Source organism: Fusarium musae, chromosome 9 (assembly GCF_019915245.1).
Source record: "Fusarium musae strain F31 chromosome 9, whole genome shotgun sequence".
Taxonomy (NCBI): Eukaryota; Fungi; Ascomycota; class Sordariomycetes; order Hypocreales; family Nectriaceae; genus Fusarium; species Fusarium musae.
This window is the reverse complement of record NC_058395.1, coordinates 2,329,197-2,346,860: the sequence shown is the minus strand read 5'-3', so window position 1 is coordinate 2,346,860 and position 17,664 is coordinate 2,329,197. Positions and strand designations below refer to the sequence as shown.

General features: G+C 48.0%; 6 protein-coding genes across 6 annotated transcripts; 3 read left to right on the top strand and 3 right to left on the bottom strand.

Annotated features, from left to right (window-relative positions):
* Positions 1-1,860: 1,860 nt before the first annotated feature.
* Positions 1,861-2,624, top strand: J7337_011973 (uncharacterized protein; the record flags this gene model as incomplete). The annotated part of the gene is made up of 2 exons (XM_044829506.1): positions 1,861-2,151; positions 2,217-2,624. 2 exons carry the CDS (start codon positions 1,861-1,863, stop codon positions 2,622-2,624), a joined length of 699 nt encoding a protein of 232 aa, XP_044676181.1.
* A 430-nt stretch (positions 2,625-3,054) lies between these two features.
* J7337_011972 (uncharacterized protein) lies at positions 3,055-4,416 on the bottom strand (the record flags this gene model as incomplete). The annotated part of the gene is made up of 1 exon (XM_044829505.1): positions 3,055-4,416. The coding sequence occupies one exon, from the start codon at positions 4,414-4,416 to the stop codon at positions 3,055-3,057; it is 1,362 nt and encodes a 453-aa protein (XP_044676180.1).
* Positions 4,417-6,550: 2,134 nt separating this feature from the next.
* On the top strand, positions 6,551-7,132 carry J7337_011971 (uncharacterized protein; the record flags this gene model as incomplete). The annotated part of the gene is made up of 4 exons (XM_044829504.1): positions 6,551-6,682; positions 6,740-6,897; positions 6,953-6,988; positions 7,039-7,132. The coding sequence occupies 4 exons, from the start codon at positions 6,551-6,553 to the stop codon at positions 7,130-7,132; spliced, it is 420 nt and encodes a 139-aa protein (XP_044676179.1).
* Positions 7,133-7,686: 554 nt separating this feature from the next.
* Positions 7,687-9,480, top strand: J7337_011970 (uncharacterized protein; the record flags this gene model as incomplete). The annotated part of the gene is made up of 1 exon (XM_044829503.1): positions 7,687-9,480. One exon carries the CDS (start codon positions 7,687-7,689, stop codon positions 9,478-9,480), a length of 1,794 nt encoding a protein of 597 aa, XP_044676178.1.
* A 161-nt stretch (positions 9,481-9,641) lies between these two features.
* On the bottom strand, positions 9,642-10,697 carry J7337_011969 (uncharacterized protein; the record flags this gene model as incomplete). Its single annotated transcript, XM_044829502.1, has 2 exons — positions 9,642-10,023; positions 10,123-10,697. The coding sequence occupies 2 exons, from the start codon at positions 10,695-10,697 to the stop codon at positions 9,642-9,644; spliced, it is 957 nt and encodes a 318-aa protein (XP_044676177.1).
* A 5,775-nt stretch (positions 10,698-16,472) lies between these two features.
* Positions 16,473-17,306, bottom strand: J7337_011968 (uncharacterized protein; the record flags this gene model as incomplete). The annotated part of the gene is made up of 1 exon (XM_044829501.1): positions 16,473-17,306. The coding sequence occupies one exon, from the start codon at positions 17,304-17,306 to the stop codon at positions 16,473-16,475; it is 834 nt and encodes a 277-aa protein (XP_044676176.1).
* Positions 17,307-17,664: the final 358 nt, after the last annotated feature.

Below are 17,664 nucleotides of genomic sequence, written 5' to 3'. Positions count from 1 at the left end.
CAGAGGAACTAGACGTGATGATAAAATCCATGTTCAGCGAGAATCTAGCGACAACCTCGGGGAGGAAACCCGTTTTCCCAGCCTTCTACTGGACCTCAACCAAGACTGATGTGTTTTGTTGAGCGCTGCAACTTAGACCAAGTATTTGTGAGAGTAGGTTTGAACTTTGAAGACTCCCTATCTTTCAACTCTAATGATATTTATTTAGGAAAGCAGATTTACCTGCAAATCTGTGTGTGTGTTGCTTTGACACCCTTTCAACACTCGCATCTCGGTGCTTTTACGGGTCCACGCTTGATGTGTATTTGACAATGTATGAATAGAAACTTGATGTGTGCGGGATGAAGAATGGGTTATGGGCATTGGAGTGGGCTTCGAGGGTACCCGACTGGAGTGGTTGAGATGGAGGGCAAGCAGAATTGGCTTATGAACTAAGAGTCTTGACCTGGAAGTCAGATATTACAGTTCGGGATGATATGGTAGTTCTTGATTTTGTATGAAACAATGTGTTGGTCAGGATTTGAGACTTTCGCAACAACCCACGCGGATGATGCCTAGGTACCAGGTTTCATTTAGGCCTCTGCGGCACTGGTATAACTAGCAACAGAGATAAGGGCAAGGGCAAGCTGGCCAGGCAAATTCCCGTGACGCCAATGATTGTTAGTCATCAGAGAAGCTTCGAGGTGAACCTTGTATTGCAGAAAGGATACCATGTCCCATTTCACCCGTGATAGCTGTCAAAGGTTAACTTTGAGACCGGAAAATACTTGAGATGAATAAAAAGAAGATTATTTTTTTCTTGTGAGATCGGTGAGCGACACCTGATCTGTCGTATGAGGGGTCGTGGAAGGGTAATGGTCGTAACATGCGTATTGAACACTTCGATCTTCACGCCCCAACAAGTCAAATGAATCCCAAATGTAGAAGAAGTCCTACATATTTTATGTTCCAAACTGTATCCGCCACTCTTCAACTCGGCCAAATTGGGATCAAAGCCTGGCACTGGCACTGGCACTGCAAACTCACTTTCTTGTCTCCTGAGTCCTGTTCGCTTAAGCATCAGAACTCTCTCCTCAAACCTTCAGGTAACTTAGTTTCTCTGGTCTTCCCGGAAAAGAAATAATGCGTAGCGTGCTAAGTTCTTAAGTTCTACATCCTTCAACCTTCTCTTCCATCTTGCCTAACAGCGACAAATCGTCTACCTTGCAGCCATGGAAACTCAACCAGGAGAAGAGTGCGTTGTCGCCACGATGAACAGTCTTTGCAAATCCACACCTTCAAGTTTGCTGGAGAAGATGCCAACCGAAGTACTTTTTATGATTGCATCACAGCTCACCTTCCGTGGTGTCAGAGTCGCTACCTTGGTGTCCAAGCAACTTCGATCAGCCCTCATGCCTCTGATCTTCAACAAGATTATACTCTCTGGGGACTTCAAAGCATTATCTCGAGAGATGAGGTCTATTCTAAACGGTGAACTGAGAGCCTTCACGAAGCGAATTCTCCCCTATGCGAAGTACTCGTCTGCAGTATCCGAAAACTGAGACATATTGACTGAGCTTGTCCTCCAGGGTTGTTACTATCCGCATCGAGCCTTGCAGCGTTCACGACATTGTTTCCGACTCTCATCTCTGGGCAAGCAGAATCGCGGTTATTAGCGAATTCATTTCCAAACTTTCCTGTGTCGACGCCATAGACTTTACTTTTCGTAATCATTTCAGCTTCCCTCGGGTTGTCCCCCATTCTTTTGATGATCCTCACCTCCAGAGTGTAATGGAATTTTTGTCCAACACGCCCAAATGGGAGGGGCCAAAGACCGTCATCTTTTCTGGTCAAAGGAACCGCCCGAGCTTCACTACCATAATGCGTCAATTCACTCACGATAGCGTCAAGGCAGTTCATCTTCCTCGTACAACCGCATGGGGTCATCGCGCAGCCCTGCAATCAACAATGCCCTCGCTAAAGGGTCTGAAGTACGATCTTACCAGGGTTCCTCTCGAATCAACGACTCTTGCCTGTATCGACCAAAACACTCTTCGAATGATACACCAAAGCCTTCCGCACCTTCATTCACTAGTTATTTACCAACTGGACAGAGATACTTTCGTGTTGGAACACGGTCCTATTACGAAGAAACCGAGGCTGCCTAATTTTGTGAGAACCCTACCTTTCCTTCTTCTGTCTTGTATTGCCTTACTCTACTAATATGAGGATGATAGAGTGACCAGGTTGCACAGCTCATTGGGCGCCTCAAGGAAATGCAGCAATTGCGACGTTTCGCATTCGCGTTCGACAAAAAGTGGATGATTCAGGAGTACAGCCTGGAAGCTTTGCTCGAGCTCAATGCAAGACTGCGCCAGGCCGATTCGGCCCCTTCTGCTTCCGAGGACATTGATTGGATCCATTATTACGCATCTGGTGCCCAAGATCATGAGTGGCATTCAAATCTCATTACTCATATCCTCGAAGCCGTTCCGCAGCTCAAGGAGCTTTGTGTCCTCCCACCTGGCTCAAGATTCTATCGAGGCACTAAGACTGAGGGCGTCGTCTCATTTCGTCGAGTCAACCCAGGTGATCCGGGAGAGGAATCTCGATTTCCTAACCGTTTTCTGGATCAAGAAAGCTGAAACTTGTATGTGTCTTTGGAAAGGTTAGAGATACCTTTCAGAGGATTCAATAAGGATTTCGAATCTTGCATAGAGTCAAAGACCTTCTAGAGAAGACAAGTGATAGATTTCGACTAGAAGAAATTTGTGCTTTCCGCCTTTGAGGCTAAGCATTGCCTCCTAGGATGAAGTTTATGAGCATGAAATCAACGAAATCAAGGCATGTCTTCGTTCCGTAACTATGCCATAGAATATCCAGTCTCGCAGCCAAGCTCGCCAGATTTAGCGGCTCGTTGACCTCCCCGTGGTCACCACAAGCTCTATTCAGTCGGCGATGTCAATTTCCCAAAGCTACAAATACAAAATGCCGTCCCAGAACTGAAACATGGAAGGAGTGAATAATTCCCCAGTAATCCACCGAGACATAAAAAGTGACCATGTTCCGTAACTCTTAATCATGTTTCTCACCAGTTTCCTCAGTCCCGTCCTTAATGTACTGCTCCTCAGCTTCCTGCTTCTCCTCCGGCTCGGTTTCCTGGGTTGTCTGCGTAGCCTCATCTCGAATCTCTTCAGCGCGTCCAGTGAGAAGCTTCTCTTGCTCCTCAAGAGAGCGTATGATAGGCTGAGCATTCAACTCGGCAGTCAGACGATTGTTGATCTCTTCGCCCAACTTCTTGCGGTCCTCTTTCTGCTGATTTGTCAACGGCGCACCTTGCTGTTGGCCGCCACATGGACACTGTGCAAGCCAATCTGGTGCGATGAACTTCTGAGATCTCTTGCCCGAGCTAATCACACTCTCCAGAATAGCAAAAGGTAAATCAAGAATATCATCACTGCCGAACGAGTCGGGGTCTGTGAGCAGCTTAACTGCCATTCCGAATGCGACGGAGAAGATGGGTCCGACGCCCGGGATGAGGCCAAGGCCTAGCTGAATGGCTCGGACGACCAGGTTCCTGAGGAAAGGGTTGTGCTGGTATGGTCTCCAACCGACCTCGACAGCAAAGGTGGCGCTGAGGATTCTGGCGAAGTCCATCTCGCGGAAGAAGTTCCCATGGTGTTGGATGTCCTTAGGATCTGACCTCCAAGTCAATGATGAGTTGGCATAAACGACCAGCTCTTGGCCACGCGGCTTGGATGCAAACAACCCATAGTCCGGATTGCGCAGCTTATGTGGGATGGAAAGATAGGCAATGATGTCCGTTATGTTGAAACCCCATGTGAGATCATCATGCCAGCCAAGACCGTTGTAGGAGGTGATATTCAAAGTCCTGGTGAGCCCGCCAATACTGAACATCTGAAGTTGCCCTCTGTGCCTAAGGTCGATAACGACATAGGTGCACAGGTTAGGGAAGGCTTGGTCTGTCCTGTAAGCGACGGGGAAGTAGATCGCTCTCAGGGGAATCGTAGCATCAATCCACAGCCACTGGGTATCTTGGTGCTGGATTTCCACTGGTCGAAGGATGTACTTTCTGGGGCCACCCCTCTGGTGATCCCGACATTCATTCCAGTTAAGGCTGTTGGGATGACTGTGGATTCTGAGCATATCGTTCGGGGACTTGTTTCTGCTCTCGCCCACCCAGAACCTGTCCCAGTCTCCGAAGCGCGTGCCTCCGACTCCTGCAGGTGTACCATGCTGCCAGCGTGACCTCGGATGGGATCTTTGGGTCACGCCAGTCGCTGGCCATCCATTCCAGTAGTACTCGAGAAGAACGGTTCTATAGAACTTAGCTTCGTTGTCTGCAGACCAGTGGGAGCTATATCTCAGAGAGCTTCTGACGAAGTAGCATTCGCCTTCTGGGTAGTATGAAGCCATTTTGGAGAGAGATATGACGGTGAGTGTAGTTGGGGGCTGTGGGCGAGTACATATAATGACGGATCAGAACTTGGAAGAAAGAATGTTCTCTTGGAGAATTCTGAATTGGCATTTGAGAAAGCCGGACAAACTGTCTTAATATAACCGTCTTCTCCCATCGCAACGCACTGAGATCCAACAAACACACCAGTTTCAATTCGCAAGCCCAGTACGACCTCTCCATGATAATCACATCATTCGGTCTGCAGTCCAAAGCGTTTGTGGCAGTTGAAAACCCCGCACATGAAGCCATTTCACATAAGCCGGGGTGGCACAACTTCTTGACCGTTATGCTGCCGTACGAAGTCGTCGAAAAATGAGAAATATCATTGCAGTTTTGGGTTCAGTACAGAAAATCAAAGTATCACGATTTCGAACGGCCCGAACATTGGTTCCACTCTGATGCTGTCAAACCCACGGGACGAAGCCAATGCGTAGAAGACTCGTGGGGGTTGAGTGAGTACTGCATGTTGTACTTCTTTGGGCATCTTCGGCAGTTGTGGTGTTGGTTGAAGCTAAATATGTAAGTATTTCAGCAAGTTTACGGCGGCGTGATTTATAGTACGAAAGTACTTACGGTTTTCTACTTGCCTGCGACTAGATTCAATCATTACTGCTTTGAGACATATGGTAATACACGTACACGTCTATGATGTATCCTTTTTCCCGGATATGACACCATGCAGGAGAGGAGCGAGACCAATCGCCAGTCTGGAGATGACGGCCATCAATGCTGTAGTCAGCGTAGGTTGAGGCTATAGGAGAAACTATAAGCCGTAAGTAAGGTTTGACCAGAGTAGTATTGCAGAATAAGCTGTTTGTTGCAGTAAGCTTGATTAGGAAATCCCCGACCGCCCGGACTTTACGGACACTTTTGATGCAATCTTCTCCGTCACTAGATTTTGACTCTGACTCTCGGGAAACTATATCCTACATGCCTCTATTGCGACTGGTCAATGCAAAGTGATCCTTGAGGATTTTGTATCGTCGTGGCTGAACTCAGCCTCACAATCGGAAGCCGGAGGAGACAGTTTTCAATATTGGACGAGGGATAGCCTCGCTGGGATTAGTCTGATGCTAAGATGGCCTTAGGGTTTTAGGATCAAATGTATATGCCATATCCATCCTTTTCATGCTAGCCACTTACTTCTAGATGTAGTCTAACAAACAAGCCTCACTTTGTTTGACTTCTTCCTGCAACCCCCGCTCCCACTCGATCTCACTCTCACTATCAACCCTCACCGCATCGGCAGATACAATTTTCCAGAATCCTTCTTATTCCCGCGTGCCTGAGCAAAGCTGACCGCAGAATCATATGCCAGCAGATGACCTCGAAAGTTCTCGGCATTTATGCTGAGGCTTAGCCTCTAGAGGCTGAGTAAGAAAGCTATCCCGCAGAAAGTTAGCAAAGAATTTTCGATGGTTTCTTTTCATCCGTCTACCAATCACACGGCGAGCGACCCGAGAGGCTCCTCAGTTGACAAGATAGGGCTGTGGTCAATGCTACCGTGCTGGTTGGTTGGGCTGAAACGGTTATATGGCGGGAATAGTTACGCCACCTCCAGAGATGAAACGGCTGAAGGTACTAGTCTTCTCGGTTTACTATCTACCTAATGAATTGAAATCATTTTAAGTCCAACATGTTAATGCATTTCTCAGTGGTAATCAACGCTTTAAAACTTAGCTTCATTGAAAATTTGCTTCAGAACGGAATTCCGCTTCTGTGTGACCTCCTGCCACTTGCAGCATAAATCCATGCGTTGTCAGCGTCCCGCCCAAAACTAACCATGGAGCCCCCCTGTACTTGCAACCCGTTTCTCACTGACGATCTCTGAATGGCTCTCTCGGGCATGCTAAATTTAGCATTGTCGTTGCTATAGCCTCGGGTTGGAATTCACGAGCTCAATGTGACTCTGCCTCATTGAGGATCTTGTGGTAACGTAGCAAGAGGCTGGTGAAGAAATCATCATGGGGGCGGAGAAACGAAAATGGTATAAAGAGATGGTTTCCTGTCGATATGGTGTCTTTTGTTCATCAGATCGCAGCTTACAACTTCAACTCAAACTTCAACTTGCTTCATACTCAAACCGCCAAGATGGTCAACTTCATCACCTCTCTCGCTATCATCCTCACCGCTGCTTCTTCAGCCCTTGCTGCTCCTCAACCTCTTGAAGCTCGTGATGATACCAGCTGCATGGACAACCTTCCTGGAAACACTTTGGCCAATGTTGGTCTCAACTCTAACTCATCTCGGGCCCAATCAAGGTTACTAACTCCTCATTAGGTCAACGAAGCAGTTGAGTGCATCAACTACCTCGCCAGCCTCGGTGACCAAGCCTGTGTAGCTGGTGTCTCCGGCCAGTCTTTCTGCAGACGTGGAAACACTCAGATCACTGGTCTCGCCGTTGGACTTAACAGCGACCAAACCTCTTCTTCTCCTTGGTGAGCTCATCTCCAAATCCACTGTTTGTTTAATCTTTACTGATCCCGTTCTTAGCCGTGATGTTGCTCGAGGTGCTGGTCTTGTCATGGAGTAAGTCTTCTTCCAAGTACATCAACTGTTGCTTTACTAACGATTCTCAGCCGTTGCACGCGAGCCGATGGAAAGGTACGAGGACAGAACCCTGCTTGGGGTAATGGACACCTCATGGTAGATATTCGCAACGTTCCTCAGTAAGGTTGCGGCCAGCATGTCTCCACTTCAATGGTACACAGTGAAGTAGCTTCTCGTACATACTAGAATACAATATCATATGATTATCTCTCTTTGAGCAATACCTTTCATGTCTTGATAGCTAGTTATGTAGGCATGTAATTTAAGTCCAAAGATTATCCACTGTCTTTATGCCACTAAATACTTCGCTGTCATTTATGTTTGCTGTTGATATTCAATGTTTGAGGCTACATGGTTGGGTTGTCAACCTCACACTGAGACCAACCCAACCAGACTGTCCTAGGCAAACATTGTACCTAGACTTTCAACATTCTAAAACAATTCACTTTTTTCTTACATAGTAAATGCTAGATATTTTTATAACTCATCTCATAGGACGAGCGATCAATTGCCGGTTTCAAGTTAAATTTGCTTACACCGACCCCACAATCTCCGTAGTCCATGTCCGTGTCCGTGTCCGTCCACCGCGTCCGTTCAGTCTTATGTCCAACCTCTACGTCCGACCGACTTTTTCTCTCCCCATTTTCCCACAAACTACCATTAGACTATCGACCATCATGCCTACACCGGCGGTGTACTCCTCCCTCGACAACGAAGACCGAGTCGACGACAAGAACCCCAGTCTAGCAACAGACTTCCCCATCTCTCAACCAACAGACTTCAAAAGATTATACAAGTTGGATAGTTGGCTGAAATGGTATGTCATAACTCTTGGCATTTACCTAGTCGGCGCCATATTCTGCGTAGCTTGGTCATACACCGGCGCACTCCTCGACAACGATGCTTCAAAACGCCGAGTCTTTCGCACAGGCGACTCCGTACCCGTTGATCAGCTCTACTCTGGTATAGCGCTCTCAGCACTCCTCGCCCCAGCAGCTTTGCTCGTTCAATTCGTCGTCTTTGATTTTCGGAGATTGCATTTATTCGCGCTCACGACGCAGCAGCCTGTTGCGATTAGGGATCTGGATGATATCGCGGAGGGCGTTACGTTACTAACGCTACCGGCTGTTATGAAGTATTCGTGGTGGTATGGAGTCATGCATACCTTTTTGATCATTACGAGAACATTGCTTGTGCCGGTGGGAACGCTGTCGCTTACTGTTGGGCCGTATGGGCATTTCAAGGAGGGCTGGGGTGTCGTTGGGGTTCCGATTGCAAGAGATGTAGCGGGGAGTAACATCACTGCGCTTTCAACTGCGATGGGTGCGAGTCCGGACCTGGAGTTTCATCCGTCGCTTTCAAAGAATGATACCTTTTTGTCTCAGACGGTGTTTACGTTTGTGGGGAGTCTCGTTTCACAGAATGCATTGGCGAACGTTGACTCTGGCGTCTTGGGGCCGGTGCCTACACACAACCTCACTTTTGCTACAAACACAACTTACGACGGTTTGGTCTTCTTCAACTGGACTGCTGCATGCGAGGCAGCTACTGAAGTGAACTACACTTCTTACAAAGATGACGGCAACACTATTTACAACTTCACCCTCCCTGATAACAGCGTCGAGAGCATCGAGCTGCTTGCTCAAGGCTCACAGAGAATTCGACTCTGGAGCAACGCTTCAGTTCACGGCACAAATAAGATTCCAACCTCAGGCACGACTTATTTCCTCTCAGCTACGAAATCCATTCCTGATATCAACGAGACTGCTTTGCGGAACAGAGGCAACGATAAGAGTTTGGTGCAAACAGATGGAGGAGATTGGGTCTCCCGCACGAAATGTACGCCCTCCATCAAATGGCTCGTCGGCTCGTGTACCTTCAACGGCACTATCATGACCTCCTGCACTGAAGCCCCAGGGTCCAACCAGACAGCGCTTGACACGGAGGCCCTTGATGCGCTGGGCGTGTACATGTCTGCTATTCCGTGGTACATCTTCCGCAATCAAATAGGCATTGTTGACGATACCCTCGATGCCCTTTACGCGATCCCCACGGCGGAAGACTTTGGTCACTTCTTTGGCAACATGGCTCACGCAATCGTGTCGATCAGCACAGCGGGATACTTTGGTACAACCTCTGTTCCTACGCTCTCCCACATCACGGAAAATGTGTACGTCGTGCGCTGCAGTATTCTCATCGCCGTAACAGTCATGCTGCTCTTGTCCGTGTCCGTCTCGGTCATCGACATCATTCGAAACAAAATAAAGCATCTTCCTCAACTACCGGCGTCGTTCTTGGCCATCGCACATGCTGTGAGAGGGACGTGGTGGGACAACGAGTTGACCGGTTACAGACCATGGGACAAGATGAAGACGAGGAGTGACGGGGCAGAGGCGGTCATGTTTGGCGTTGACACAGAGGACTCACGATTCATCAGGCTTGCACCGTCCGTTGCACCAATCCGCCGTTGATTCGGTATGTATAGCGCTTTCTGTAGCTACTGAGCAATCTATTTCCATCCTTCATTCTTCACTCCTGCCATGAAATCATCCTGATAACTCTCCGCGATTCAATCACCGCCGTGAAACCAAGCTCTCCCTTGACAGTTCCAAGAACATGAGCAATCCTTCAATCACTCCTTAGCAAACTCTCCCGTAGCAAACCAGTCATCAATCCCTTCGAACCACTTGTCAATAGACGCATTTCTGATGGCATCGCGCCAGGGGGGTGGCCCTTCGTACGGAAGCTTCGCAAGTCTGTATTCGAGAGGGCGGGTGAAGTTCTCGTCGAGCCAAACACCGCGCTTGATGGGCGTCTTCTTCACGTCAATGATTCGCTTCATGTTGTCGCCAAGCTCATTGGGGTCGGACTTGAACTTGTTGTGGATGATGATGTCGAACTTGAGATCGCCCATGTACTCGCCGTCGCCTGCGAAGTTGGAGTCCTCAAAGTCCATGCCGTGGCAGGACCAGCTGAGGAACTTGGCCATGTTGAGGCGGATCATCCATTGGAGGCTATATCATGTTAGCTGCTTTCAACTAAAGGTGGGAGAGGACAGAGGAACTTACAGAGCGTCGCGGTAACCGTACAACTTGCCGCCAGTCTCCTAGAACTTGAAGCGCAGCAAGTTGGTACGCTCCCCCTCCGGCAGCCCTGCACGAGTACCCTGGAGAGCATTGATGAAATCGATCAGAATGAATTGGTCCTTCGGATTCTTCTTCGAATTCTCGACGTAAAAATCAAAGATCAGAAGAGGATCCATGAACGGCTCACTCTTGGTGCACAATCGCACAGTGAGTTCGGCCTTGCCATCGGCGGAGGGCACCATCCACATAGCGAAGCCATGAATGGCACAGCGATTTCCGTCCTCATCGGCAAAGACTACGTTCTCATTCAGCTCGAAGAAGAAGTGCTGGCGGCACTCGGTCTCGCCGGGCAGCTGGTAGTACTGTAGAGACATGCCCACGATGCCGGTGCGAGAAACAGCAGCGAGGTGAGGGTCTGTTTGACCGAGGATGTCGGACAGGGTGAAGTTATCGCGCTCAGGAGGAGGTACTTTCTCCCAGGCGCGCTCTTCGTTCAAGAGGGCGGTCTTCCGATAGGTGCCGTGATTCTTGATAGGGTCGACACCAGTGGAAGGGTGCATAGTGGCATTGGCCCGCTTGGACGCATACTCGGCAGCCTGCATCTTAGCGGTCTTGTAGACAAACAGAGGCTTCTCTGTTGGAACTCTTTTCGTATACTCAGAGGTTGATAGGGACCGCATCCAAACACGGTTGGTGGTGGTTGTGTGTGGGCCGAGTTTGCATGCAGGTCGTGGAGGAGGGGGACGAGGGGGCTACGCAATGTTTTGCACTAGAGTTGCATGCCTACCGATAAACAAAATATTCATGTGGGATCTCTAGTGCCCGGTATGGCAAACTGCTCCTCAGTGCAAGCACACTCCCTATTTAATCTTGAACTTACTCAGTTTTTATGACACAACTGTCAAATGTCTCTGGTCTCTTCCACTCACGCATCTTTCGTCTATCCTCAGCATATTTACGGCGTCAATTTGTTTTATTTACTCACGGTCGCTTCACTTTCTTTCATATGCCAAACAGCCTGCTGAACTTCAAGCTAAGTGCTCCCTTGCAAACACAGTCGTCAAGATGAAAGAGACGAAAGCCATCATCTAAAAATGGTATATTACGCATCTCCTTCCTTCATCTCAAGCTCTTCTGACTGCTTTCTATTTCAAGAAGACGAATCCGACCAAGAGTCGAACTCGGAATCTGACTCTGAGTAGGAGTCTTGCGCTCTCAGAACACCGATCCGCCTCATGAAACTCTGCATCTGATCCGATTTCGTTTCCCCTTCCGATCCAGTATCTGAGTCTGTACCCGAGCTCGAGTCCGTTTCTTCGGCATTCACTCGCACAACCTTCCCTTGCCAACTCCTCTTCATCTTCGACAATCTCTTCGCATAATCTAAAGTCGATTCTTCTCGCCACCAGGCTCTTCTGCCGTAAAGCAATACCTTGGCTTCTATATATCCACCCCACGGAACTACTTCCTGAACAAAGTCCGCATCATCCTCAGCTGCAAGGCGCTTCTGTTCCATGAACCGACCACAAAGAAGCCATTCCCTGACAGCTGCTGTCCCAGCAACTAGAAAACAGCTTCTGAAACCATCCTTGCTCATGTACGTTAACGATGCTCCATTGCGGGCGAGAAGCTTGAGAGCATTCAGGCTCCCGCAAACACTCGCATTCATAAGCGCTGATCCAAAACAGGAACCTTCAAAGTTGATATCAGCCCCCATCTCAAGGCAATTCGCGACAATATCATCACGGTTCAAAGCGGCCGCATGGCATAAAGGGCTCCAGCCACGCAATGGTTCAAGATTCAGGACTTCGCAGAATAGATTAGCTGACATTCGTTATCGAAGTCGCTCGAATGAGGATGTTAGGAGGGCAAGACCAGAAAATTCACACCACTCCAGATGCCACGGAAGAGGTGTCGTTCCGCCCAGATCTCGTTCGCGCTCCAATATCCAGTCAACTAGATCTTCTTCGCCCAAGATGTAATGCATCAAACTCCGACCTGCCTCATCCTCCCTCGTCAGATCAGGGTTGAGCTCATGCAAACTGTTCAAAGTTTCAGGGGTAACTTGTAATGTGTCACATCTTGTCGAAAATCGTGGCGGGTCTGATACAGCGAAGAACTCCTTTGGTAACCGTGATAAACTGACAGGGTGCGCTTTATCGAACATAGTATCACCGAACCAGTTGATAAATGACGGGAGTGATCCGACCCTCCACGCTGCAGCTTTCGATGCCCCAAGCGAGACCAAGTGCTGTGCCATTCTAGCGTCCTGCGAAAATATGAGTGGTGTCCAGCCATTCGAGTCGGCTGCATCGATGTCCGCTCCCCTATCTACCGGAAGTGAAACTGCCTTCTTGTTCCCATTCCACGCAGCGATGTGTAGCGCCGTCATCTTTGCGCGATATTTCCAACTCTTCCAGTTAGTTTCACAAGTGAATTCCATCGGAAACAAGCGGTTCAATACATCTTTGAAGGCTTCTGGAGATCTGTGCGACGGTTAGTGACTTGCCCTACACCTACCTTACTTCTGCTTACCCAATGTAATGAAGGTGTTTTTCTGCTTCTTCAAGCAATATCTCAAGACCTTTCGTGTTCTGTACATCTATTGCTTCATGGAATGGAAACTCACACCCGAATCTCAAATCGCCGCCTTGCCTGAGGTATGAGAGGCGACGCCCTATCTATTTCGAGGGGTTCCTTCATTGCCTCTTCAACACTGGAACGTTCCAATAGCTTCCTGAGAGCTGTAGCTCCGTCTTCGGTGTTGCAAAGATCAATCGCCACGCGAGCATGGAATACAATTCCAAAAGGTGTTTTTCCATCGACACTGTAATGGAGGTCGGCTCCATCTTCATTGAGTAGCCGTATCATATCGAGGTTGGCATTCTTTATCACATCTTGAAACAGCACAGATATTTCGTCGGAGCTTTGTAGGCCATCCCAGTAATTGGTTTGCAGAATAGCATCGCGAATCGTTGGCATCAACGAGAATTGGTAATTGGACAGTAGTAGCTTCAGTCCACTTTCTTTGAACTGTTTCTCGTGGTTGCGCATCGCTCCGATTCCGAACACGATTTTTATCATGGTTCCGAATTCTTTTGATCTGGTGTATTTTTCTTTATTAAACCCCTCATTTTCAGGTAGGCAACACATAAAGCTCCACAAGCTTTGGGTTTCCCTAGATCCAGTGTCGTCCATGTTGTCGGGGAGGAGGGCCTCGATGATATCGTTGTTGGGAACACATGATCGTCGAGCGTATTGGTGATGTACCTCTCAAGCGGTAATCTACCATCAACTCTTGAAGTAAGAGCTTCTGGATAAAGCTTAGTCAGTAACTGCACCTGGTCAAAAGAAACCCAAGCTCTCAGTTTGTGTAATGGTGTTGGTTCAGTTCCTATCATACTTTCGAACTCGGTAAAGGTTCCCTTCAGAGAATAAACGCTTTGTTCAGTCCCTAAGCCCGTGTCCACGCCCTTTGCTCCGCGGTATCCCTGCAAAAAGCCTAGAATTTGAAGGCATAGCTTATTCAAGTCAAGATCGCGGTGTTCGCTCCTTGGGCTCTCTCCGGCACTTTCGAATATGGCAATCAAAGGCGTATCACCATAATGTGACCTCGACTGGAGCCCCTTAATCGCCTCTTCTGCATCCAACTCGAATATATCACGGATAAACTGATAGTCCAAGGGACGGTCCTAAGCCCAGTAATGCAAGATGTTGTAGCCCTCATTGTCCTGGCTCATAAGACATATTCCCAGATGCTTCAAGACCTTGCAAAGGCGTAGCCTGCCATGAGGCTCACACAGATGAATCGATAGCTTTCCTTCCTCGTTCTTGGTATAGGGATCGATACCTGCAGTAACCAAGGCTTTGAAGTTGTCAAAGGCGCTGTATTTGATTGCCAGGTGTAAGAGCCCATTGACCAATCCCCGAGTATCTGACTTGACTTTTCAGTCGCCTATCTTTAAAACAGTACTTGAGCAACTCGGTATTGTCGCTGCAAATAGCTGAGACCAGTTGGGAAACCAAAGCGTCATCCGACATCAGGTCACAAGAACCAACCAAACTCAAGTCTCTTGTCAGGGAGAAGTCGCATTCTTGAGCCCAACTCCAAACAATGATACCCAGCTCAGCACCCCAGTCGTTATTGTAGGCTCCAGTTGAACTGAGGGATTTCAAAAGCATGCGAGTCGACACTTCTGCCACATAATTTGATGTACTAGTAGCCACGAGCCATTCTTGGAGAATCTTGACGTCTGGTACAGACGGTAGGATTCGAGAAGACAAGCACCGAATTACAGGGTACAAATCATTAAATAGCGATGCAAATACGCAGGTTATAGAGAAGACATAGAGCGTGTTGGGGGGTATCAGATGATCTGAAGAATATGCTCCGGCGTTTATCAGGCAGTCAATCGTCGTATTTCTCCGCTGGGATGAGGGCAGGAACTGGTTTCTTCCATTGGTCAGAAGATCGCGATATAGCTAATTTTTCCCGCTCGTTTCTGGCAGTCCAGGAACTGCCAAAATAGACATGAATGCAAGGTCGAGAGGGGTGGCTGCATCAAGTTTCCAGTTCACATCTGGAGCATTGTATATCAGAAATCCGCATACCTCTGGAAGATTCAAAGCAGCAGCCATATGCAGTGGCTGAAACGAAGGGTTGATCACTATTCTTCTGGCCTGTTTTTCGCTCAGGGCTGACTGAGTGCCAGTAGCATATGTGACCTTCTTAAGAACCTCAATAGCCCAGCACATGAAATATGCACGCTTTGAAGGCTGAAAAAGAGACTTCGCTAAATCCAGAATGTTTGAGTCACCGAGCCCATCTTTCGTGAGCTTGATCCACAAGAGAGCCGCATGCCTGTAGAACGGGTATGTGTCGTCTCTTTGACGAGTGGCTGAAACTTCTTCGCTGGGCCACTTATAAAAGTTCTTCATTTGAAGAAACTGCAGACACTGCGAAGTAAGAAGCGAATTGGTAGTATGTTGAGCTATCCAGTACTTTTCAATCCCGGCATGTTGGCATATTGCGTTCTCGTCTTCCAGGAATTCGCGGACAGAGAAGTGGGCGAATTCGAAGTATTTTCCATCAGTGGATTTCCGAATGAGGCTACTACACCTATTCAAATTTCGTATTCCGGTACAGTATTGCCTTGGTCTAGCTTTCCTCCGATCGGTAGAGTTGAGACCGCCTGCTGTAGCTCAACTATCGTCAACTTTGGCCCTGCTACAGCCATGAAGTGAAGACACATTTGAACCATGTTTTGCACTCCAAGAGAGCAGTCATTGAGCTTTTCAAGGAGACGGCGGTGACTCTCAGGTAGGTCGGGAGGGAGCTTGCTTAAAGCTTCGCGGCGCTCCTGGTCGTGAGCACAGTTGCACAAGTAGTCAAGCTGGCAAACTACCCATCTGAACCTGGATCTTGTTATTCTGGCTCATTATGTATGTTATTGGCGGTCTTACATCCCATCAGCCTTAGATACCAACGCGCTCCGGATCTCCTCTTTCATATCCACACTGGCCAACTGCAGATTGCTTTTCCCGCTCCAGGTATGCCAGTCAACCACAGCTTAGAGCCCGGTGTTTCGAGCCAGCGAATAAAAGTCGGCGACTCGGTCAACCAAAGCCCAGTCATAGAATGGCGAAGCTTGATACTTGTTTGTAGTGTGGGTTGTGGATTTGCTTTCATAAAATGATTTAGGATGCGCCTTTTTCGTTTGTTGACAACTATCGTGGTGTTGATCTCAATCCTTCTTGCCACCTCACCTAAAGCCAGAATCTTCTTGTCTATATCATCGGAATTTGAAAGCGACAGTTGGACCTTTCGCATTGTGTCGGCAAGTAAGGCAACACTGATGATTTCCTTGTGTCGAGACAGCTCAACCAAAAGTTCTTTCGTTTCTGAGGATGAGAAGGGCCATTTCAGCTTTCGAACGATGCCATCAAACTTGGACCTTTTGAAACATTCGGAGGCTTTCTTAACTCTCGATTCAATTTTGATGAATGTCCTGTGACAGTGATTAAGGTATTGATTCCTCAATGTCGGGTCGGAGGATTGTCCCTCATTCTCAAGATCTGCTGTTAAAACAAAAGGAAATAAAAAGATTAGGTCTGCCTTGAGGGATATCATAGCACCCCGCATGATGCGGCTGATGCGAGTGTAAGATCATGCAAGTCCTGTCAGCCCTCCACTCATTTCATGCAGAAGGTGCCCTGCTGCAGGTTTCTGTCAAACCTTTGAAAGCAATATAAACAACTCGTCCTAGAGTGAAACTCTTACCTATTGAATGAATGTTACTACACGTAATGGCAACAGAAGTGGCATACCCCTAACACCCTTGTTCCTTTCGGGTCCAACTGCACTTAAATTGACCAGGCTACAAAACCTCAAACTCTTTGGGCAGTTCTTTCTCCTGGACCCAATCAGCAATCCCAGCCGCAAACAACTCTGGCAATTGCAAATGCCATGGATGATAAGCATCCCTCACAACGACAGCCTCATTCTTAACTCCCTTCTTCTCTCCTCCCTCTCTCAGAATAACACCCATATCTCGTACAGGATCCACCTGGTCCATCTTCCCTCCCGCAATAACACAAGTCCTGACCCCAGAGTCTGCAACAGCTTTGACGTCATCCATACTAAAGGCACTGAGCTCCTTGTTCATCGCCTTGGACCTCTCAGGTGAATGGTTCTTCTTCCCTTCGACAAGCCATTCTTCATAGTCAATTCCCTGCCGTCGGAACGATGCCTCGAGCACACCGGGAATGTTCTGTATGCAATTCGCAATCGACATGGCCATCGGGTGCTCCATGAACCACTTAAACATTCCTCTGTATCGGTAAGCACCTGTTGAGAACGTCGACAACACGACGTCAGGATGGCGATATGTGAGAGTGAGAGCGATGAAACCACCCAGAGATAGACCGACAACGTGTGCTTTTCCGCCGTGTGCGTGCTTCTGAATGACTTTAAATACTTCATCAGCAGCTGATGCGAGTGTGAGAGGACGCCCAATGTCCCAGGATCCAGAGTGCATTGGAAGGTCGGCGAGGATTAGATGGTAGGAGGACAGTGATTGCTGAGGAGCAACCGATTTCCATTCAACATGACTGCCTCCCCCACCATGTAAGAAGATTATCGATTCATTCTGATCGTTGTTGCGCTCTTCGAAGTAGAGTAGTTTCTCTTCAGGGATGGGTTCTTCTGACATATTCAGGGTAGTTCGGGAACGAATTATTTACACAAAGTATAATGGCTTTTTACAGCAGCGAATCATATAAGTTGGATTTCTGATAAGTTCAACAGGAACGGGAACTAATTGGGGCTTGGCACGTATTTAACGTATCTGCAACAACAAAGCTTTGAGAGACAGAACTCTCATGCCTGCTGAGCTCACGGGTAATCGGCATCATTATGGTGATAAGGAACCAACATGCATACGTAACACAACAGCTCAACATTGGTCAAACCAACACGAGATCATACCCTGAAAAGACTCGGTTCAAAAGTTCTTAATATATCACACCTAGATACTCAGATAAAGGTCAATCAGCTCGTTGTCCTCCGAT